Here is a 21,529-nt window from a genome sequence, read left to right as displayed (position 1 = left end):
TGCAGTGTAGAGCATGCTCTATGCACACGGTATTGCTGTTATACATGAAATGTAATATTAGAACATACACTGAATGGCCAATTTATTAGAGACGCCCATCTAGTTGTTGTTTTTTTTTTAACGTCTGTCACATGGCTGCATGTATTTCTATGGGGCTATTCACACGGCCCTTGTTTTAACGGCCTGTGTGAATGCCCCGTGAAAAAATAAGACGTGCCCTATTTTTGTCAGTTTTCACGGATCCCTTAATAAACTTAAGTCTATGAGGGATCCAGGAAAACGGCTCCCGCGCTGGTGCAAATCGGCTCTGAAAGACCGCTATTATTCACAGCCAATTTGACACACGTTAGTCTGAATAAGGGCTGTCTCTGCTCATAACTAGCATCAAAAAATTCTAAGCCAACAAGGCTTGTTAACCATATTCTGGAACACTGTATAAAATAACACGCATATATTTTACGTGTTTCTTTGTTTACATTTATTGTTTCGTCTAGACAGCCTCCTTCCATATGTCATATTAGGCCACAGGATATTTGCTCAGGGTCTACCGCTATTGGCCAGAGCGGAGAACATGGCTCCCGCTCTGACAGACCTAGCCCCTCCATGTATTACATTGCTGGCCATTCATTTAAATGGCTGACATGTAATACTACTTCTCATCTGTAGTGGCCGCCACAGGGAAAATCTATGGCCAGCAACAACTTTTTTTCAGCAATAACCGTTGATTGCCTAGGGTTTCTGAAGCGAGACCCATGGCGATCACCTGATCGCTTGGTTGGCTCAAAATGGAAAAAGGATTGTTTTGATGAGTCAACCCCGTCTAAATCCGATTATAGTCTCTTTTATAATCACATTTACTGAATAATAATTGTTTTTGGCAATATGACTGATTCTAATTCATTTCCTTTTATCTTTTATTGTCTAATACTTGTAATATGTCTTATCTCCTTTATTGTATTATTACTTTAATGATATAACATTTTTCCAATGAAGTGATCAAAGTACAATGAACCAGTACACAATTGGTACATAGAGTAGCTGGGAGTATTTTATGACTGTACATTAACACACCCTTCACCATTTCCCTGATTTATTTCAGGTAGATCATTTGTTGGACAGGTCAATGGAATTTTGTGCATAGCAGTTTAGATACTGAAGGTGCCCCAGCCATTTTTCATGTGCCAGGTCCCCTTCATTTAGGACAGTGTGTAGCTCTCTAATGTAGTCTTCTGACATTTTAGAGGATCCTAAAATTGGAAACTTCTCTAATGGGGTTGTCTGGTTTACAAAAAACATTTTCAATTGGTTGCAGCGGGCAACACAAAGTGTCTCACTCTGGAGGACTCCGTACGTTCGGCCATTGACCTAACAGTCTATTGATTTTTATTGGAAAATGTGTAATGCTTAATTTCCCCTGTGGTGGTGCTGAAGCAGAATTCAATGCCTGCTGCTGGTTTTTCTCCACAGATTACAGCTGATCGCTGGGGGGGTTCCAGTAGCGGGATACCATGTGATCCGCTTATTGTTCGGGGACATTCTCTGCTAAAAAGAGCTGAATCTTCACTTTTTTTGGGATAAAGTTAAAGGGTTTCTACAAGATTTATGAAATCTTTTTATGCTTAAAAAATGAAAAACAAAAATGTATCTCTAGCGTTGCTAGGTGACGCCAGGTTTGCAGATGTTGCACATTTGTGGTTTTCTTCTTTTTGCAGATCCATAAATATGGATACACCACGGACCGTATTTGCTGATACCGTTCTGTACATGCGGATAAGTTGCGAATGACTCCGGATCCATATTTAGGGACCGTATTTACGGATGGATGAAAATACGTTCGTGTGCATGCGGCCTTAGATACCACGGTCAAAAGTGACTGCGGCATCTAAGCCATTAGAAACAGGTGTGCGACCCCCTGTGACGTTGCATTGGCCTGCCCGACGCGATCACAGCCGATGGGCCTAATGAAAGCCCCTAGGTTTGCCATCTTTGTACTCCTTTCAAGCCCCGCCTCTCTCTTCATAGGAGACTCCGTATAACGATCCACTGCAATACAAGTATGTCGAGACCCCTAGGGAAATTAATTAAATAAAAGTAAAATTAAGGATATATATATATATATATATATATATATATATATATATATAATAAAAGTTCAGAAAAAAAAACCTTTTCCCATTTTCGCCCAAACACAATGTAAAAAAATAAAGAATTAACATAATTGGTATCGACACGTCCGTAAAAGTCCAAACTATCACAATAGTTTATTATTTAACCTGACGGTAACTGCCATAAAAAAAAATTAACCGCCAGAATCGCTGTTTTTTTTTGGTCACTTCATCTCCCATAAAAAGTGATCAGAAAGTCTAATTTACCCCAATATAGTACCAATAGAATCTACAGCTTGCCCTGCAAAAAAATAAGCCCTTATACCGCTCAATCGACGGAAAAAATCAAAAAGTTGCGGACCTCGAAATATGGCGGCTCATAACAAATTTTATTTTTAACAATCCGTTTTTCCTTGTAAAAGTAGTAAAACATAAAAAAAACAATATGAATTTGGTGTTGCTGTAATCGTATCGACCCACAGAATAAAATTAACACAATAAACACTGTAAAACAAGCCCCCCCCCCCAAAAAAAAGCAGGAATCGCTGTTTCGTTGTTTTCCCCACTCCAACCAACAAATTTTTTCCAGTTTCCCAGTAAATTATACGGTACAATAAATGGTGCCATAACAATCTACATCTCGTCCCGCAGAAAACGAGCCCTCATACGGTTAGATCTATGGAAAAATAAAAGTTATGGCTTTTGGAAGGTGGAGAGGAAAAAACGAAAGTGAAAATCTGAAAAATGGCTGCAGAGGGAAGGGGTTAATATGTCACATCTTCTCTACCTCCCAGGATTACCTTTATGTGTTGCCAACCACAGTCCAAGCTGCCAGAGCTGGCAATGCGATCCACGCACTTCTACTCTACCGGAGAAAACTGGACCGGGAAGAAATTAAACCGGTATGTTTTGTTTCAATACCAGTGGGGATTGCGTTTGTTTTCTCTTTTTAAGAAAACAATTCTTCATGTTGCTAAAATAATTATGAGAAATGTTCTTCAGATAAGCAATTACTCAGTAACCTGGCACAATATTAATATGCCTTATACCAATCTTCAACCTCCAGCTGTTGCAAAACTACCACTCTCATCATGTACTGACATAGCACGCCTCCCATAGGAGCTAGGATTACAGGTGTGTGCCGCAGTACATAGTGCTGGAGAAAATATACTTTAACGGGAACCCGTCACGTTAAACATGCAGTGCGATCTGCGGGCAGCATGTTATAGAGCAGGAGGAGCAGAACAGGTTGATATCTAGTTGTGTGGGAAAAACATTCAGGATAACCTGTATTTTTATTTTAATCCCTGCTCACTGTGGGCTAAAGGGTGTAGTGGGAGGTCCTACTCGGTGACTGGCAGCTATTTCGGTATTGACGCTCCTACAGGAAAGACTGTCAATCAATGGTTAAGACCTCCCACAGTGAGCAGGGATTTATATCAATAATTTACAGGTTATGTTGAATAGTTTTGCACAAAATTATACTCCTCCTGTGCGGCCATGTTGCCTGCAGATAAGACATGTTCAATGTGACAGGTACCCGAAGTGTGCATGTTCCTGGACGCAGCTATGGAAACCATAATGATAACATCTGTTGTATAGAAGAAACAAAGTTTGTATATAAAAAAAAAACTAATTTCATGATTAAATAATTTTATACATAAAATTTGTGGAACCCCTATGAAGTGGATTAGTCAGGTCTCCAATGCTCCCCCTTGCATAGGGTGGGGGTAATGCTAAGTTCTATGATATATAGTTTTCTTTATCCTGTAAAAAACTGTGTAAAAGCTGCTAGAGCTCCTAGGGAAATCCTGTAAATCCTACTTCTTCTGCCCACACACAGTGACATCTGCTCCACCTGCGTACAAACTCATACAGGAAAAGCTGTCATATTTTTACATGAAAATGTTAAATCAAATCAAGACTATATATCCTTAATCTCCATATCACCCCCTTTTATTTTAAGCTGGTCTAAGATAGGATACCATACAGATGTAGCAGTCTTTATCTTGACTTAACACATTAAATACACAGAGGCAAGATCCTTTATCTTTAACTTTTCAATGACTTTTGTTGTGTGATACCATGCGGCAGCAAGTTATCAGTCAAGTCAAAGATGGCTACATCCGTAGGTAGGGCGGTATCTATAGACGGGGCTGAGTAAGCCATTACACATAAGAAGGCAGCAATATTATAAATGGCACATTGTAGGGGAGGGGCTCTGCTACAGATTTTGCATTGGGTCCAGGAGTCCCTAGTTATCCACTTTACAAGACCATAGCGCTTTTGAGGAAATATTTGATCGATTTAATCCGTTTTGCTCACAGAATAGTAACTTTTCTTTGCTTCCGCAACAGATGATTGCGATGAGATGGGTAGGAGATGGGTAGGAGATGGGTAGGGGATGGACTTCCAGAAGCCATGTGAGACTTTATGCTATGTGAAAAGATTATTTTTAATTTATTTTTTTTAGAGACATGCCCAGGAGCTATTCCATATAATATTTTATACGCTGCTCTTTTTATATACCAGGCATTGTTAAAAAATATGTACACTTTTTGAAAGGAAAGATTTGTTTTTATATAAATGTGTTTTAAATTGACTTTTTTATTCAAAAATTGCTTACTTTTTAAGATAGAGCTTCTATGTGTCCTGTATACATAGAAGCTGTATCGTTCTGTCGCAGCGAATTACGGAAGTTTCGCTGAACTGACGGCTTGGCTAAAAGCTGGTCATGGGTGTCTCTGACACACAGAATCCACCTAATGACAATCGCATCTAAGCTCATGAACCATAAAGACAATGTGTTTATCATAAATAGCTAGAGATGAGTGAAGCTTTATTCGCCAATTTGCATATTCACCAGTCCATAGAATACAATGAGAAAATCTATTTATTTTTTTCCTATGATTCTCCAAAATTCGACATAAGTGAATCTCAATCCTGTCAAAATAGTTTCACTCCATGCATCCTAATGGACGGGAATCGTGATCCAATTTGCAAATTGGTGAAAAAAAATTGTTGCAAATTCTCTAAACGCTGAATTTCGCCATGGAAAACCCCTTAATATGACAGAATGAACTGATTATTAATGACTTAGGGTATGTTCACACGAGGTCATTACGTCCATAATTGACGGACGTATTTCGGCCGCAAGTACCGGACTGAACACAGTGCAGGGAGCCGGGCTCCTAGCATCATAGTTATGTACGATGCTAGGAGTCCCTGCCTCGCTGCCGGACAACTGTCTCGTACTGAAAAAATGATTACAGTACGGGACAGTTGTCCGGCAGCGAGGCAGGGACTCCTAGCGTCGTACATAACTATGATGCTAGGAGCCCGGCTCCCTGCACTGTGTTCGGTCCGGTACTTGCGGCCAAAATACGTCCGTCAATTACGGACGTAATGACCTCGTGTGAACATACCCTTAGGCCGTCTTCAGACTGTATTTTACATCCGTGTTTAGTCCGTTGAAATAGACCACACGCGGACCCATGCAAATCAATGGGGCTATTCACACTTGCTTGATTTTTCACACAGAGTGTGTCCGTTGCGTGAAACTCACTGCATGTCCTATTCTAGTACGTTTTTGAGGACCACGTCACCCATTAATGTCGGTGTGCATGAAAAACACGGACAGCACACGGATGACCTCTTTGTGCTGTCTGTGTTTCAAGCACCAGTTGCTAAAGAAATGAGAAAGAAAACTGGAACACTGATGCCACATGGAACTGAAAAGCATGAAATCGCTCCGATTTTTGCGGACAAAAAAACGGACACGCTCGTCTAATCAAGGCCAGTCGATGACTGTGTAATATATGGCCCTACAACACATAAGAAAACAAAATGCTGTGCTTTGTTGAATTTTCTCTCGTTTTATGATGTTGTCCTGTGTTTTACACTTCTATTTATTACCCATTCGGCACACCATTTGGTTATGTGGTGTAGATCCTGCTGATGGGATCCTCCGTTCCATTATGCTCAGCTCAGTGGGAACGAACGTTTAATACTTCTCGTATACCCGGAGAAGAGACAGGTAAGAGCATCCAATGACCATAGTACCAATCCCTGCTATCTAACAAATATTTGCTGTGAGACTTCCCGGTTGTGACGGCTCTAATGACTTTCAAGGGCATTAATCTCTAAGACGTGGAGACGAGAGGACAACAGATTTGTTTCCAAATATAAATGTTGTTTTTTAAGTCTGACCCTAAGAAGCCCATAAAACCTTGCTAGTGATCCATACTGGCATCTGCTTGTTGTGTTCATGGCCGGGTACTAGATGCGCTGGTTTATGCCAGGCTCTCCGGACTACTTGTAAACCGGTTGATTTTTTTTTCTACTTGGTTTCACAGCTAATATTTCATAGATACCGTGATGTTTCCTCACTGCTTGGCAATTCTTCTTCTTCTCCTGTTATTTTGGTATCTTCATCCTAGGTTCATCTCGGTCCTCTTACGTTTTGTATTACTTGTAAATGAATTTTACTTTTTGCTAGTTCTGGTATTATTTAATTCCCATTCCTTTCCCTCATTTGTTCTCATCCCTTATGTTTCCTTTCAGCTTTTGATTAATAATACCATTCCAATGTGTTCCTACCAGTATGAACGAATGTTCAATTCTAGCCGTATACCAGGCGTTGAGACAGGTACAGCCTTGGTCCTGTCTTCCATGTTGTTAGTCGTCACAATCTTGGTGCATGTACAGCAACATTTAACACACGCACGTAGCAATGATTTTTGGCCAACTGTTACGCAAGACAAAGTAAGAACTGTAATCTAACATAGCAAGAGTGGACCTTTCACAAACTGACGTTCTTGTGGTCCTCTCACTAATCAATACCTTTGATATACATTTTTATTGATCTATCATTGAACTTGATAGATCCTTGATTTCTTTTTTGTAGGGCTATTATTTTAGAAAATTCCTCCTGAATGGAGCTCTGAAAATACTGTTGTCATGGTCATCATGTACCTGGCACCATTCCTGTGACCTGCTAAGGCCTTGTGTAAAAACCATATCATGTTGAAAGGTATAATGGCTTTCCCAAGGCAGCATCATTGGGTTCTAATATAAGATAAATTCCACGGTGCATTTTATTTGTTGCTTGGGACTTCTTTCCTTTGAACTTTGTCAACTTTGGACTAATCCCTTTTGGTTAGACTGCCCCCCCCCCCCCCCAATATTAAGCTGATCATAGGGTGCCCCTGCTAGAAACCATAGTGATTAGCTGGAATTAAGTATCCAATTACTCTGCAGTACAAACAAAGGTGAAGCATTGCACTTTGCCCATTGACATCAATTGGCAGTCCGTGTAATCCATCCACGTGCCATGTCCTCCAGAATCAGAAATTTATAGATGAGGGTCTCTATTAACCAAAACTTCCATAATAGGGTGTTTTGAAAGTGTATAATGATATAGAATGTTAGCAAGAGTTTGCTCACCACGTTTCCCCAGCGTTGATCCATTTTCATCCAGACCATGTTGTCCATATATAATGGTGCTCGTAGATACAGGAGAAAAATTCTCTGAGTCGGCAGCAGGTATTAGAGGCAATATTCAAAATGGAAAGAAATGTTGTATCCAGCACTCTTGGTAATAAAATTAATGGTTTATCGGGTCATCTTAAAAATAGAACAGTTAAAATAATGATCCCAGGAAAACGCTTACGCGTTTCAAACCACTAGGGTTCTTAATCATCGCTTTGATTTCCATTTTGAATATTGCCTGTTTTGAAAATGGATTTTCTAAACCCGACAATTCATAACCTCCCCCCGTCTCCCATCCCTTGGCTGATCTTTATGGACGTATGTCTATTTTTCAACCGTATTAACTACTGTATGTAATTCTGTAACCCATTTAACCCCTTTAACATGTTTAACATAGTGGTGAAATATAAGCAGACCGCATGTATCGAACTTCAGGTTTGAAGTGATGAACATATGCTTCATCGGAAATGTTTTCCCAATATGGTACACATTAACATTACATTGTGTGTGTATTTATAATATGCATACCTGGACATAGGTTGGGCGACGGGCATTTCCACTACTATTGGCATCGGGAATTGATTGATTTTTGGCAGCTATTATATGGAGCTGTGTTTACAGAATGCAGATACCGATCTATTATCAGGCCTCCCAAGGTCTTGTTTGTAAATGGTTCACTCTGAACGCAAGCTTACAATATTATTGTGGTGAATAAATAACCACAGTATATATTCTAGATGCCACCAAATGCTTTTGCCTCAGAATTGTTATTGCTTATCGACACATTAGAGTCGCTTCTTGCCATCTCATCCTCCTCTCCTTGCATGTTGACTATCTTTCTTTGCTTTTTTTCCTTCATCATCATTTAGTTCCCAATAATAGCAACATATCTGAAAATTTTCTTTTTATGTAAATTTTCTTTCTGCCTGCCTTTTAATTCGCGGTGTGGGGATTGTTAATGTGTCTCTATGTAAATTGTTAAATAAAATTTATTATTGGTCCCATTCAGGGTTTGTGAATAAAATTAATACTAATACTGGGCCCTAGCCTTCATTCTTAATTATTATTTTTCTGCATGTATTTCGGGCTAAAATTTAATTACTTCAAAATTCTGAACAGTTATCACTCTTCAGCCTGCCTACTGTCACGATACGGGGTGTGGACCCACTGGGCTGTACCGCGTAGCGGGATAGCAGCTGGCTAAACGAGTACAATACAAAGTCTATAGTCCAGAAAGCAATGTAGACCGTACCGGTGATTCAGGCTGAAGATGAGGCTCCGGCAGTAGACAGACACCCGGCAGGGTGTGACACAGTAGATACAGCGGAAGACACAACTCTACTTCAACTCTTGATGGCACAGAGGTGCGGGATACAGGGTACAGGTAGCAGGAACAGGTAACACTGGGAACTGGAAAACACTAGGAGACCATTTGCAAGACCAACTTTAGGTACACAACAACGCTCAGGCAGTGATCGAGGGGGCAGAGCCTTTAGTCCAGCAGCATTCTGGACTGATTGCAGATTGTACGCGCACCGGCCCTTTAAGGCCGTGCACGTGCGTTCACCTTGCTGGAGACAGTCTCTGAACCAGGAAATGAGTGCTGGCCTCTCTCAGGAGGGAGATGCCGCCGAGAACGACTGGCCGCGGCCATAGATGTTACACCTGTATTCCAATACATTCCAAAGCAGAATTCAGAATGCCATTCACAGTCCAGTCCGACAGACTGCTCCCTGTTGACACACTCTCCAGCTACTGTGATTTCCTAAATGCTAATCTAATATGAATTATGAGTAAATCAAAGTTGGTCAACTAATTCAGATTAGATGAGTGAGCAGGAGATCACAGATGCCACTGGATATCGAGCCGTCAAACGACCCGTCTGGTGGACTTCACAGTGAACGGCACTCTGCAGCCTGCTCTGGAATGTATTGGAATACATGCAGGCTGCAGAATGAAAACTGTTCAGAATTTTATTTAATAAACAATTTAAAAAAATAATAATTTTAGCCTAAATTACATGTCATAATAATTTTTTTTTCCCAAAGGTGATTATCTTTTAAGAAGTCCATTATTTTAATGGGCTTAGTGCATGTTTAAGGACACCATTCTATGACCCACTAGTAGATAATGTATAGCTGTAAATAGACCTTATGTCTATGTCCAAGTAATGATTTAACAGTACATCTAATATAGTTATAAATTCTATATTATACGCCGTACTAGATGTGTCTATAGATATGTGGTCTTCTCTGAACATGGCCTGAGAAGTTGTAAAGTAATAGATAGGCCTGGTAGGTTATTGAGTCTTGTAAATTTCAAGGCATGCTCCACTTGGAGGACTTTCTGTTGTGTAAAACTGAGCAGTTCTTTGACCTGCACCAAAAAGCAAGGGCGGACATACACTTCAGAGGACCCCCCGTCCTAGAACAGCACACTGGCCCCATATTTTTCACAAATAAGCTTATTCCTCTGATGGATTGCAATCCACTAAAAATAGTTGGATTACATGTAGGGCGGAACTAATACATTTCATGGCTAATAGATAGTATTTTTAGGGTGACGGTGGGCCACCTTACATTCTAGGCCCCTGTGCAGCAGCACATTTTGCACGTATGGCTGCCAAAACAAGGTCACAAATGTAAACCCTTCTGTATAATTAAGACAGAATACTCCAAAATAACTTTTTCACGGAAAAAAAAATGCTTACTCAACCAAATAATCTGGTGCCTGAATTCTAGTTTACCAGTCAACTCCCATGTGCGTAGGTCTATCTAAAGTGCCTGCAGACCGTGAAATCCATCCCAATAAATATTTTTATTTTATTTCTTCAGCCAAACACTTAAACCATGGGGTAACAAATAATAAAAGGAATATAAATGAGGTGCTTACAGCTTACCCTTGGATATCAATGTATCGGCTAGTTTAAGGTGGTCAGTAGGTTAATTCACTGCCGTTGTCCTACACCATATGGGATGTGTGCTGAGAAGAGGTTAAATAGGATGCATGTACATGTCTTCATTGTAAATCTCCGACTATTGCAGACACCCTTCAACACACAAAGGACAGCAAACACATTGTCGTCTACCATAAGGGACGTTACTTCAAGGTGTGGTTGTATCATGATGGAAGGTTATTAATGCCAAGAGAGATTGAACAGCAGATGCAGCGAATTATTGATGACAAGTCTGAACCCCAGCCCGGAGAGGAAATACTAGCCTCACTCACTGCAGGAGACCGGTATTGGATACTTTATTTTTTACGTATGCCCATGCTGTTCAGGTGATAGGAAGATTTGCATGGTTAGCCCCACTGGCGTAGCTATAGGGGTCACAGCGGTCGCAATTGCGACCGGGCCCCGAAGCCAGGGGGCCCATAGCCCCCCGCACCACATCAATAAAAAGTTACTATAGTAACTCGGGCCGCGGGCCCCTGTTACTATAGTAACAGACTGTACTTACCTTCCTGGTTCCGGATCGCAGCGGAGGTCTGACTCCTGACGTCATAGCGCTATGCGCCGCGCCCAGCATCGAGACGACAGAACTACCGCAGCGGCTGAAGAGAAAGGTAAGATTAGTAGCCCTGACTGGCGGGGTCCGACTACCGGGACCCGCCAATCAGCTGTTTTGAAGGTGGCCGCAGCACTCGCAAGAGAGCTGCTTCCCCTTCATTCCGGTCACACTGTGAATCGGTGTCGGCGATTCACAGTGTGAGCGAGTAGTGAAATGAAGGGGAAGCAGCTCTCGTACGAGTGCTGCGGCCCCTTCAAAACAGCTGATTGGCGGGTCCCGGGAGACGGACCCCGACACATCAGCTATTGATGGCCTATCCTCAGGATAGGCCATCAATGTTTAGGGACTGCACAACCCCGAAGCCTACGATGTAGCAGGCTTAGGGGGCCCATGAGACAGGATCACAGATTGTGTGATCCTGTCTGCTGGGCCCTGTATCTAAGCCAATCACATGGTAGGCTTAGATACATGGCCCATGCGTGATCCTGTCTGCTGGGCCCTGTATCTAAGCCAATCACATGGTAGGCCTTTAGATACATTGCCCATGTGTGATCCTGTCTGATGGGCCCTGTATATAAGCCTATCACACTGTAGGTTTAGATACAGGGCCCCAGCACACAGTAATCTTATACTGTATAAGATTACTGTCTGCTGGACCCTGTATCTAAGCTTACCTTGTGGTAGGCTTAGATACAGGGTCCCACAGACAGTATCACACATCGGCCCTGTATCTAAGCCTAACACGTGTTACTAATCGTGTTTTTTGTGTATTTTCTTACAGGTTCGGTCATTGGACTACGTCGGATTCCAGGACTTCTTCGATGACTGCTTTTTTTTTATTATCAATAAAATGGTTAATGAGGGCTGTGTAGGGTTTTTTTTTTTATTTCAATAAAATATTTTTTCTATGTCTTTGTTTTTTTTTTAAACTATATTACTACCGCCTTAGCAATGGCCGCCGGCTGATTGACAGCATCCATTGCTAAGGCGGGGCTTAGTGTTAGCCGATGCAGAGGCGAACACTAACCCCCATTATTACCCCGGTACCCACCGCCACCAGGGTTGCTGGGAAGAGCCGGGTACCATTCAGTACTTGACCATCTGTAGTGACGGCCGGCCACTGGTGCGGCCGCAGGCTGGTATTATCAGGAGGGGAAAGGCCAGATACAGTGGCCCTTCCCACCCTGGTGATGCTAGGCTGCTGCTGCTGCTTTATTGTATCTGGCTGGTTATGAAAATGGGGGGGACACCACGTCATTTAAAAAAAAAAAAATAATAATAATAATTGGAAAGAACGATGTCGGGTCCCCCCCCCCAATTTTCATAACCAGCCAGATACAACACAGCAGCAGCAGCCTAGCATTACCAGGGTGGGAAGGGCCACTGTTTTTGGCCTTCCCCAGCCTAATGCTACCAGCCTGCGGCCGCCCCGTTGCCTGGCCGTCACTGCAGATGGTCGGGTACAGGATCGTACCCGGCTCTTCCCAGTACCCCTGGTGGCGGTGGGTACCGGGGTAATAATGGGGGTTAGTGTTGGCCTCTGCACCTGCTAACATTGAGCCACGCCTTAGTAATGGAGGTTGTCAATCAGCCAGCGGCCATTACTAAGGCGGTGATAATAAAGTTTAAAAAGATACAAGCACATAGAAAAACTATTTTATTGAAATAAAAAAACACAACCCTCATTAACCATTTTATTGAGAATAAAAAAAACGCTGTCATTGAAGTCGTCCTCGTATCCGAAGTCCAACAACCAAACCTGTAAAAAAAACACAAAAATAATCAGTAACACATAAAGAAGCAAAATTCTTATTCTTACCTTTCCTGGGTCCAGCGCTGGAGCCGCAATGTCGGCGAGCTGAGCCCTGTATCTAATCCAATCATGTGTGATACAGTCTGCTGAGCCACTGTATCTAATCCTATCATGTGTGATACTGTCTGCTGAGTCATTGTATCTAATCCTATCATGTGTGATACTGTCTGCTGAGCCAATGTATCTAAATCTATCCATAGTTTATAGGCTCGTAGTGCTATAGATATGATATGCTGTCTCCTATACACACATTTTTTTTTGGGCGGACACATATGTATTGGGGCTATTTCCCCTGACATTTTAAGCCCTGAGGGTATGTTCACACGGCAGCGTCCGTTAAAGCTGAAATTACGGTGCTGTTTTCAGGAGAAAACAGCACCGTAATTTCAGCCGTAATGGCATGTGCAGGCGTCTTTCGCTGCGTCCATTACGGACGTAGTTGGAGCTGTTTTTCTATGGAATCCATGGAAAACGGCTCCATTTACGTCTGAAAAAGTGACAGGCACTTCTTTGACGCGTGCGTCTTTTTTACGCGCCGCCTTTTGACAGTGGTTCGTAAAAAAAATGACCGTCAGCACAGAACATCGTAAGACCCATTCAAATGAATGGGCAGATGTTTGCCAACGCTTTTGAGCCGCTAGTGCTGCATTGTTGGGTCACTTAGGAGACCCATCGATGCTGCGGACCGTCGGCCATGAGAAATTTGCGGGGGGGGGCCCAATAAGAACTTTTGCATCGGGGCCCATGAGCCTTTAGCTACGCCCCTGGTTAGCCCCTACGTTTATTTCCAACCTTTATCTGCTTGAATATCATTGATGGAAAATAAGTAACTTGAAGCAAGAAATTTCTCATTTTTGGTTTTAGTGCTGATGGTTATTTTTGCAGTGGACTGGCTTCCACCAGTAAAGAACAAGAAATTAGGGACTGGATAATTGTAACACACATATAAGCAGTTTTAGGATTAAGGATTGGATGCGGCTAAGACCATGTCCTTCAATGACTCACTGACGGATGGTGTCGCCAGTCTCCCATCTTCTTCCCCCCCACTTCCTAAAACATGATCACTACTTGTCTTACCGAACCCTACTGAGTCATGCAAATTTTTACAAATAAACCTATTTTTTGAAAGTCATTTTGAATGGCCCATATTGTTTTTTATTCTCGCAATTGTTGCCCTGTGACAGTATAGTTAGGCTGAGCAGGTTATTCAAGGCATAAAGAATATTTTTTGCTATTTTCCAGGTTGAAATGCTGAAACTATCAGTGTCTTGTAAGATAATATATAATTCTGCATAAATAGCAAATGTTATTTAGCAAAATATGTTGTCTTGCGGAATAGTCCATACTGAGGACTGGTGGATGCCATCAGGTATATGTCTTTTTTTCAATCAGCAGAGAGATGGCAAATTATAGTATCAGGTTATGCCTGCCTGTGCACCAAGGAAAGAAGAGCCACCGGGTCATGACCCCTCACATCTCCGGTTCCAGGAAACTTATGGGGAAGTGCCCAATACTCTCCACTGTAAACTGAGGTTTCAGGTTTTCCTGGAGAGTCTCTTAAACTGTGATGAACCGTAATCTTTACTTAGTTTGTGGCGGTACATGAGGCTGTATTGTGTATCTCAATAGTAACTCATACTTTGTGCCATGCAGGGTGCCATGGGCCAAGGCTCGTAAAGCTTACTTTGCAAATGGAAGAAACAAGCAAAGCCTGGATGCTGTTGAGAAAGCGGCTTTCTTTGTAACGTTAGATGACACCGAGCAAGGATACAACAAAGACGACCCAGTGACCTCCCTTGACAAATATGCCAAGTCTCTCTTACATGGAAAATGCTATGACAGGTATTTTGGTGTTCTTTTGGCCCAGTAAGCATGATTATCTATAAATGGATACTACATAATTTATGAAAAAATTATGCTTAAATAGACCGTATACAAATGTATGCTCAGAAAGACGCAATTTCCCAAATCCAGACATTCGAATGGAAGAGTTTGTGAAGTTTGATGATAATTGCAGATCTTGACGCTAGGAATCCCACCCCATATAAAATATTTTCAGTTGAACAGCTGTGCTTGCTTGTTTTTTATACAACAAAAAGGAATCTGGTATTTATGCCAATTCCAGTTCAAACCAATGCCCTAGAGTTTAGCTTAAAAAAACGTGGAGAGGGGTTTCCAAAACACCCAACAAACTTTCGTTAGAGTATGTTTAAGGTGTTGTCCACTTTGAGCATTTCCATTGACGCTAAACTGATCTTGAAGTTCTCCCCTTCAAGGACCCCCCAGTGATAAACTGTAATCTGTGAGAAAATCTGTCAGTAAGTGTTCAATTTCCCTGCAGCGCCACCACAGGGGAGATTAGGCATTACACGGTGCACATTCAAATCAATAGATTAGACAGGTCCTCCATAGTGAGAGATGCTCTTTGTAACCACACTCCACTATAGCCAAGAGACTAGTATCCTGTACAGGGGACCCCCTATATTAACTGGTTCACAACCGATGGCTCTGTTTTTACGGCCTTAAAACCCGCGTCATAGACTATTTACGGCGCGGGTTTTAGCTTGCTGCCCAAGCGATTGGGCATCTCAATGTCAGGTCCCCGGCAGTCAGGTCCCCGGCTTTCGCTGCTTCTGTCTTCTCTGATCACTTTTACACAGTGTTCAATGCGCGCTGTGTATAGGAATAGAGGCAGCGGCAGCGTCACTGTCCCTATTGGTCCCGGTGTTCATGTGTCTGGTTACATGATCGCTGGGTGCCGTTAGTGGCAGACTGCTGCTGGGTCTTACTAGACCCAGCACAGCCCTATTAGTGACAATCGTCACTATGAGAGGGCTGATTTCCCCTGTGCAGTCCCAGTTACAGTGGAAAAAGATGGTGTAAAAGAAAGAGAAAAAAAATATAAAGTCCACCAAAGGTCTTTTTTGACCTTTTGAGAGAATGACCATAGTATTAAAAAAAATTAAAGTGAATTCGTGTGCAAAACAAAATTAATAATAAATATACGTAAAACACCCACCCCAAAAACACTGTTCCCCCGCCAATCATTGTCGTAACGCTAGTGCTGACCCAATTACCCTAATATAGACGTGTAATATATTAAAATTTACGGTAGGCAATGACTATCACAAATAAAAGGTCCATTTTATGGTAAAACTAAGTTATTACCCAAAAAAAATAGCTGAAATGTAAAAAAGCTTATTTTTTTTACTACTATTTTCAAACTTTAAGCCGAAAAATTCTAAAATAGCAAAAAGGAAATGTATAAAAATTATAAAAACAAAAAGAAACCTGCATTGTCTACGGAAAAAACATTGCAAAAATCACGTCGCTATTCCAACAAATAAAAAAGTTATAGCCATTTAACTAACGCGTGCTAAAAAGGGCTAAATGGTGTCAGGTCCTGAAGGCTCAAAATAGCCCGGTCCTGAACTGGTTAACTCAGACTCCCCTTATGTATATGAAAAATAGTTTTTCTAAATTATACAACCCCTTTCTTAGCTGATGCACCACTTAGAGTCCCAATCTACTATCTAGAGTGGAAATCCATTTACAGTTCTCTTCTCTTTCTCTGGATGACCACTGGTATCCATCGAAAATTATCCTTTCATTTTATTGGAAATGGTCTGAATGATACTAAATGATCCAAGGGTAAACTATCCGCTTGTGTCTATGGGACCAAACTAGAAAACCCTTCTCAAAAAATGTTCTCCCAAATTCAAATAAAATATAATGCTTAAACATATTCATGTAATTAGAATTTAGTTCATTGCTATGTTTTTTTTTTTTTACATTTACAGTGTGGGCCCTTTTTGCAAACTTTTCCATTATGCCACTTTTTGATTTTGACAATTTTATTTTTCATAAATGGCACATTGGCGGAGATTTATTAATATTGGTGCAATGTGCGAGGACTATCTCTTCCCAGGGTATTGTGCTCCACATTCATCAACAGGGACCCCTTTTGATGAATCAGGCGTATGCTAAAAACAACTCCAGGTTGGACCTGGCACATCGATTTACTGTATTTGGACATGTATGTTAATTATCTTTTGTAAATGGAAAACCTGGTAATTACACTGTTATCTGTTCTAGGTGGTTTGACAAAACAATTAGTTTCATCGTCTTCAAGAATGGGAAGATGGGTATGAACTGTGAGCATTCCTGGGCCGATGCCCCAATTGTTGGTCATCTGTGGGAGGTAATTTGTTTTTGCTCGTTATAATCGTGACAGTCTGTAATAACTATCAATTGTAGCTTGTTGTAGAAATCAGTTTAGTATATAATAATGAGATTAGAGCGGATAAATTCTTTGAAAGAAAATTCTGTGCTCCATTGATGCCCCAAAATGTTAATTTTTTTTAATTTGCTGAGAATCTCAAACCTGGTGAATTTAATTCAACCATCTCTAAATGGTGCATAAAACATGATACTGATGTCATCTTACCAATCGGGTACTGGTCCAGGCTGAGAGCTGCCCGTTACTAGTAAATGACATACCGTATTTTTCGGACTATAAGACAGTTTTTAAAATTATAGTCGGCAGTTAAGGGGCCCGGCGCCGGGTCCCCTTAGCCCTTCTTAACCCCTTCCCGACCCATTATATGCAGGCACATCATGGGTAGGGGATGATGATTGGAGCGGGCTCACGCGCTGTCATAAATGTTAGATAGATTCGGGTCCCACCTCTGGGACCCGCACCTATCTCTAGAACGGGGCCCCCTAAACCCCGTTCTATCTTACTCGGCTCCGCTGTCTCCCGGCCACTTCCTGGTTAGGTGGTCGAGAGTTAAGGAAACAGCCGTGTTCGCTGAGCTACGCGGTTTCCGTAACTCCCATAGAAGTGAATGGGAGTTGTGGAAACTTCGTAGCACCACGAGCTACTCTGTTTCCGGAACTCCGTAGCTACGAATACAGCGTACGTTGTGAGTTACGGAAACAGCGTAACTCGCTGAGCTACGCTATTTCCGTAACTCCCATAGAAGTGAATAGTAGTTATGGAAACAGCGTAACTTGCTACGCTGCTTCTGTAACTGCCATTAACTAGTATGGGAGTTACGGACACTGCGTATCTCAGTGAGTTACGCTGTTTCCGTAACTCATCTATGTATTGCAGTGTAATGTACCAGCATGCTAATGATCGCTGTTTCAAATCCCCTAGGGAAACTAATAAAATGTGCAAAAAAAAAAAAAAGTTAGATATTTTTTTACACTCCTGAAAATTTTATTAAACATTTTCCCCAAGCACAATGTAGAAAATAAAAAAATGTGGGTATCGCTGTGTCCAAATTACAATATAGCATTATTTGACTCGCACGGTGAACGGCGTAAAAACGAAAAATGTAAAACCCCAGAATCTTGTTTTTTTTGGTCACCATAGCGCTAAGAAGAATGAAATAAAAAGTGATAATCGTATGTACTAAAAAATGATGCTAAAAAAAACTACAGCTCGTCCTGCAAAAAATAAGCCCTCACACCGCTCAAATGATGAAAAAATATAAAAGTTATGGCTCTCAGAATATGGTGAAACCGGACACATATTTATTTATTTTTAACCTGTAGCTTTTTCTTTGTAAAAGTTGTAAAATATGATTTTTTTTTTCTAACCTGGGTGCGTCTTATAGTCCAAAAAATACGTTAATTTCATCTAAGCTTATGATGAGCTACAGTAAACACTCCAAGGCAGTGGCGTTCAGACCGGGCACCCCATAGAAAAGATCAAACTGGACCTCCCATTTGGGTACCAGGTTTTGGCACCCAGAACAGAAGGACCTAGTCTTTGTTTCGACCGGCACACGCTTGTGTGACCCTTGGAAGTTTCTTCTAGATAGAGGAGTCCTGCATAGGTTCTTGCCACCCAGTAGCAATGGGAATGGGACCAACCAAAGTGACTTTAGCAGCCGCATGTTCTGCCACTATGACTTGTACGCCCTTACTGCAAAGTTAGTTGGTCCTACGTTCTGCCAATTCAATTTTAGAAATATATATTTTCAATAAAATATGTAATCCTTAACACCGTTCTAACTTACTTGCCAAACTTACTTTATTCTTTTTAGTTTATTTTTTTATATACTATACTTATCTTATTAATTTTCTCGAAGGCTGGTATTGTTCTTGAAATCCCTTCTAATGTAAATGCTGGGATTTTATTATTTGCAGTATGTCATGGCAACTGATAAGTTTGACCTTGGTTATGAAGAAGATGGCCATTGTAAGGGGAATGCCAATCCGATCATTCCTCCTCCAAACAGACTACAATGGGAAATCCAAGAAGAGGTAAGTGAGAATACTTCATATATCTATCATTTTGGATCTTCAAATAATGTCATGTTTTCTTTAAGGCTCAAATGACACCATTACAGAGATTGATCTGCCATCAGAGTAATAAGAAACCAGTAAAACGTCTATTCTTCAGATTTCCCAGTTTCCATGTTCCCTCACACCAGTGTTTTTCAATGTTCTAAAGTCAAGTACCCCTTACTTAAATAAATTTAATCAAAGTGCCCAAAAGTTTATTATACATACTGCAACACCTGTGAAAAGCACAACATGAGGACAGTTTGAGAACCACCTGGAGGGCACCTATTACCGGTTGTGAACCTAGGTCCTACACCACTTTCTTCTCTCTACTGCCGATATTCGTATTTGTGCTCTCCCTTGTTTGAGATTAAGTAACACACAGTCTTGTAGAAATTAGGGAGTCGCTTAGTGAGCTCATGAAGAATGGGTGCTACCTCCGAGGCTGAGAACAGATTACTGTATTGACCCGATTGTCAGGGTAATCTGCATGCAATTCTCGGCTTTAGAAGCTTTTCTAACAAAGACCTGGCAAAGCAACTTCACTTTTATTAAATATGTCATATCATTGATTGATACTTCATTATGCAAGAGCGCCACCACAGTGGAAATAAAGCATTACATGATGCCCAAAGAAAATAATGGCTTGTTTGCACGTACCTGCTGGGTCCTCCAGAAGAAAAAAAAAAACACTCCTTTGTAGCCGCTCTCTTGCCGGCGAATTGATAGAAGTGACCCTGAATGGAAATGGAAGTCCCATTTATTAACTGAGAATGATCTAATGGAATTATTGAAAGTGGGTTTTCTCATCCCCTTTAACAGTGATGATGAGTTATATTCTATGGCCCCTTTGCCATTGGCTTTGGCAGACCAACTTCTCTGATGATATCAGGACTTCTATAAATGATATACATATAGACAGAGGTTATCCTGATGAGACAACCGCTTTAAATAAACTCTAATAATGGTTGGCTATTAAGCATTTCCCATGAATTAGGTATTTACATAATGCCGGTAAGCTATTTCATTGTTTTTTAGGTAATGGAAACACATTTATGACAACAAATGACACTTTTAAACTTGTTTCGTTCTTCAGAAACCGCTTTGTATTTACTGTAAGTGTCACAATCTGTTGCCGGTACAGTCCCTTGGCTCATACATTTCCTCATGTTTTCTTTTTCAGTGCCAAAATGTAATTGAAAGTTCCTTGACTGTTGCCAAAGCCCTTGCAGATGATGTTGACTTTCATTCATTCCCTTTCGATGCTTTTGGCAAAGGTCTCATCAAGAAGACCAGAACAAGTCCTGATGCGTTTGTTCAGCTGGCTCTTCAGCTGGCACATTTCCTGGTAAGAACTTGCGCCTCTTCTTACGCACATTCTTACTCTCTCATGTGACTGAATTAAGATTCCAGCTCTTAGAAACCCCTCCGTGTGGTCTCCCTCATCTACAGAACTAATTCTAATTGTTTCATCTATTGTTTACTTTAGGATAAAGGCAAGTTCTGTCTGACTTATGAGGCCTCCATGACCAGATTGTTTAGAGAAGGCAGAACTGAGACAGTCCGCTCTTGTACTATTGAGTCCAGTGAATTTGTTTTGGCCATGTCTAATCCCAAAGAAAATGTAAGTATTCCCAAAAAAAAATTAAAAAAATTCCAGGTTTAGATAACCGTATATTACCTCTAATTAACTAACATACATAGATAATACATACATACGTTATTTATTTTAAGAGATTTATTTTTTAGTGCAGCTTCACTCTCTCAGGGTTCTTGTTAAAGGGGTTGTCTGAGATTAGAAAAAATGGGTCTGCTTTTTAGCCATATACATTATCACTGAAATCAATAAGTGGGTTCCTCAAAGAAACCAGCATTATCACAGAGTGGGAACTCCTCAAAAAACATAACCTTTATTCATTATTCAGATTAAAATACTTTAGATAATTCTTTTGAATACAAATATCCCTGACACACACAGGGTTAAATCAAATAAGCAATCCACAATCACCTGGAGTATCCGGAAAATCTAGATGGCGTGGTACCATATGCCACCTCTGGACAGATTACAGGGATACAAAAAATTCTATCACACACAATTAATGTAATTTCTAAGCACCAAATATCGCATAAAATGTGCACAACACTGACACAACTCGCAACTCCTGCGAGTAAAGATGACAATTGGTTGAGGAAGGAACAGGTGGATGAAGATAATGCATTTTACAAAAACTGTCTGGTTTGTAGAAGCTGTATATGGAGGCTTGGCATTCCACATGGTCTGTGATAACTTCCCGGAGTTGTAATCTGGCACA

General features: G+C 41.0%; 1 protein-coding gene across 4 annotated transcripts in view; it reads left to right on the top strand.

Moving 5' to 3' along the window:
• The window catches only part of CPT1A (carnitine palmitoyltransferase 1A), a 54,901-nt gene that overhangs the window by 22,705 nt on the left and 10,667 nt on the right, over positions 1-21,529 (top strand). For 2 of the 4 annotated variants that reach the window (XM_075837697.1, XM_075837698.1), the window contains exons 8-15: positions 2,900-3,007; positions 6,054-6,141; positions 10,640-10,835; positions 14,574-14,762; positions 17,016-17,121; positions 19,080-19,196; positions 20,401-20,565; positions 20,707-20,841. In XM_075837697.1, coding sequence (XP_075693812.1) covers positions 2,900-3,007; positions 6,054-6,141; positions 10,640-10,835; positions 14,574-14,762; positions 17,016-17,121; positions 19,080-19,196; positions 20,401-20,565; positions 20,707-20,841 — 1,104 coding nt within the window. Of the gene's footprint in view, positions 1-2,899; positions 3,008-6,053; positions 6,142-6,668; positions 6,754-10,639; positions 10,836-14,573; positions 14,763-17,015; positions 17,122-19,079; positions 19,197-20,400; positions 20,566-20,706; positions 20,842-21,529 lie in introns of those variants that run through there. The other 2 variants (XM_075837699.1, XM_075837701.1) reach the window with 2 other exon arrangements.

This window comes from Rhinoderma darwinii, chromosome 9 (assembly GCF_050947455.1).
Source record: "Rhinoderma darwinii isolate aRhiDar2 chromosome 9, aRhiDar2.hap1, whole genome shotgun sequence".
NCBI lineage: Eukaryota > Metazoa > Chordata > Amphibia > Anura > Rhinodermatidae > Rhinoderma > Rhinoderma darwinii.
This window is presented reverse-complemented; position numbering and strand designations above follow the sequence as displayed.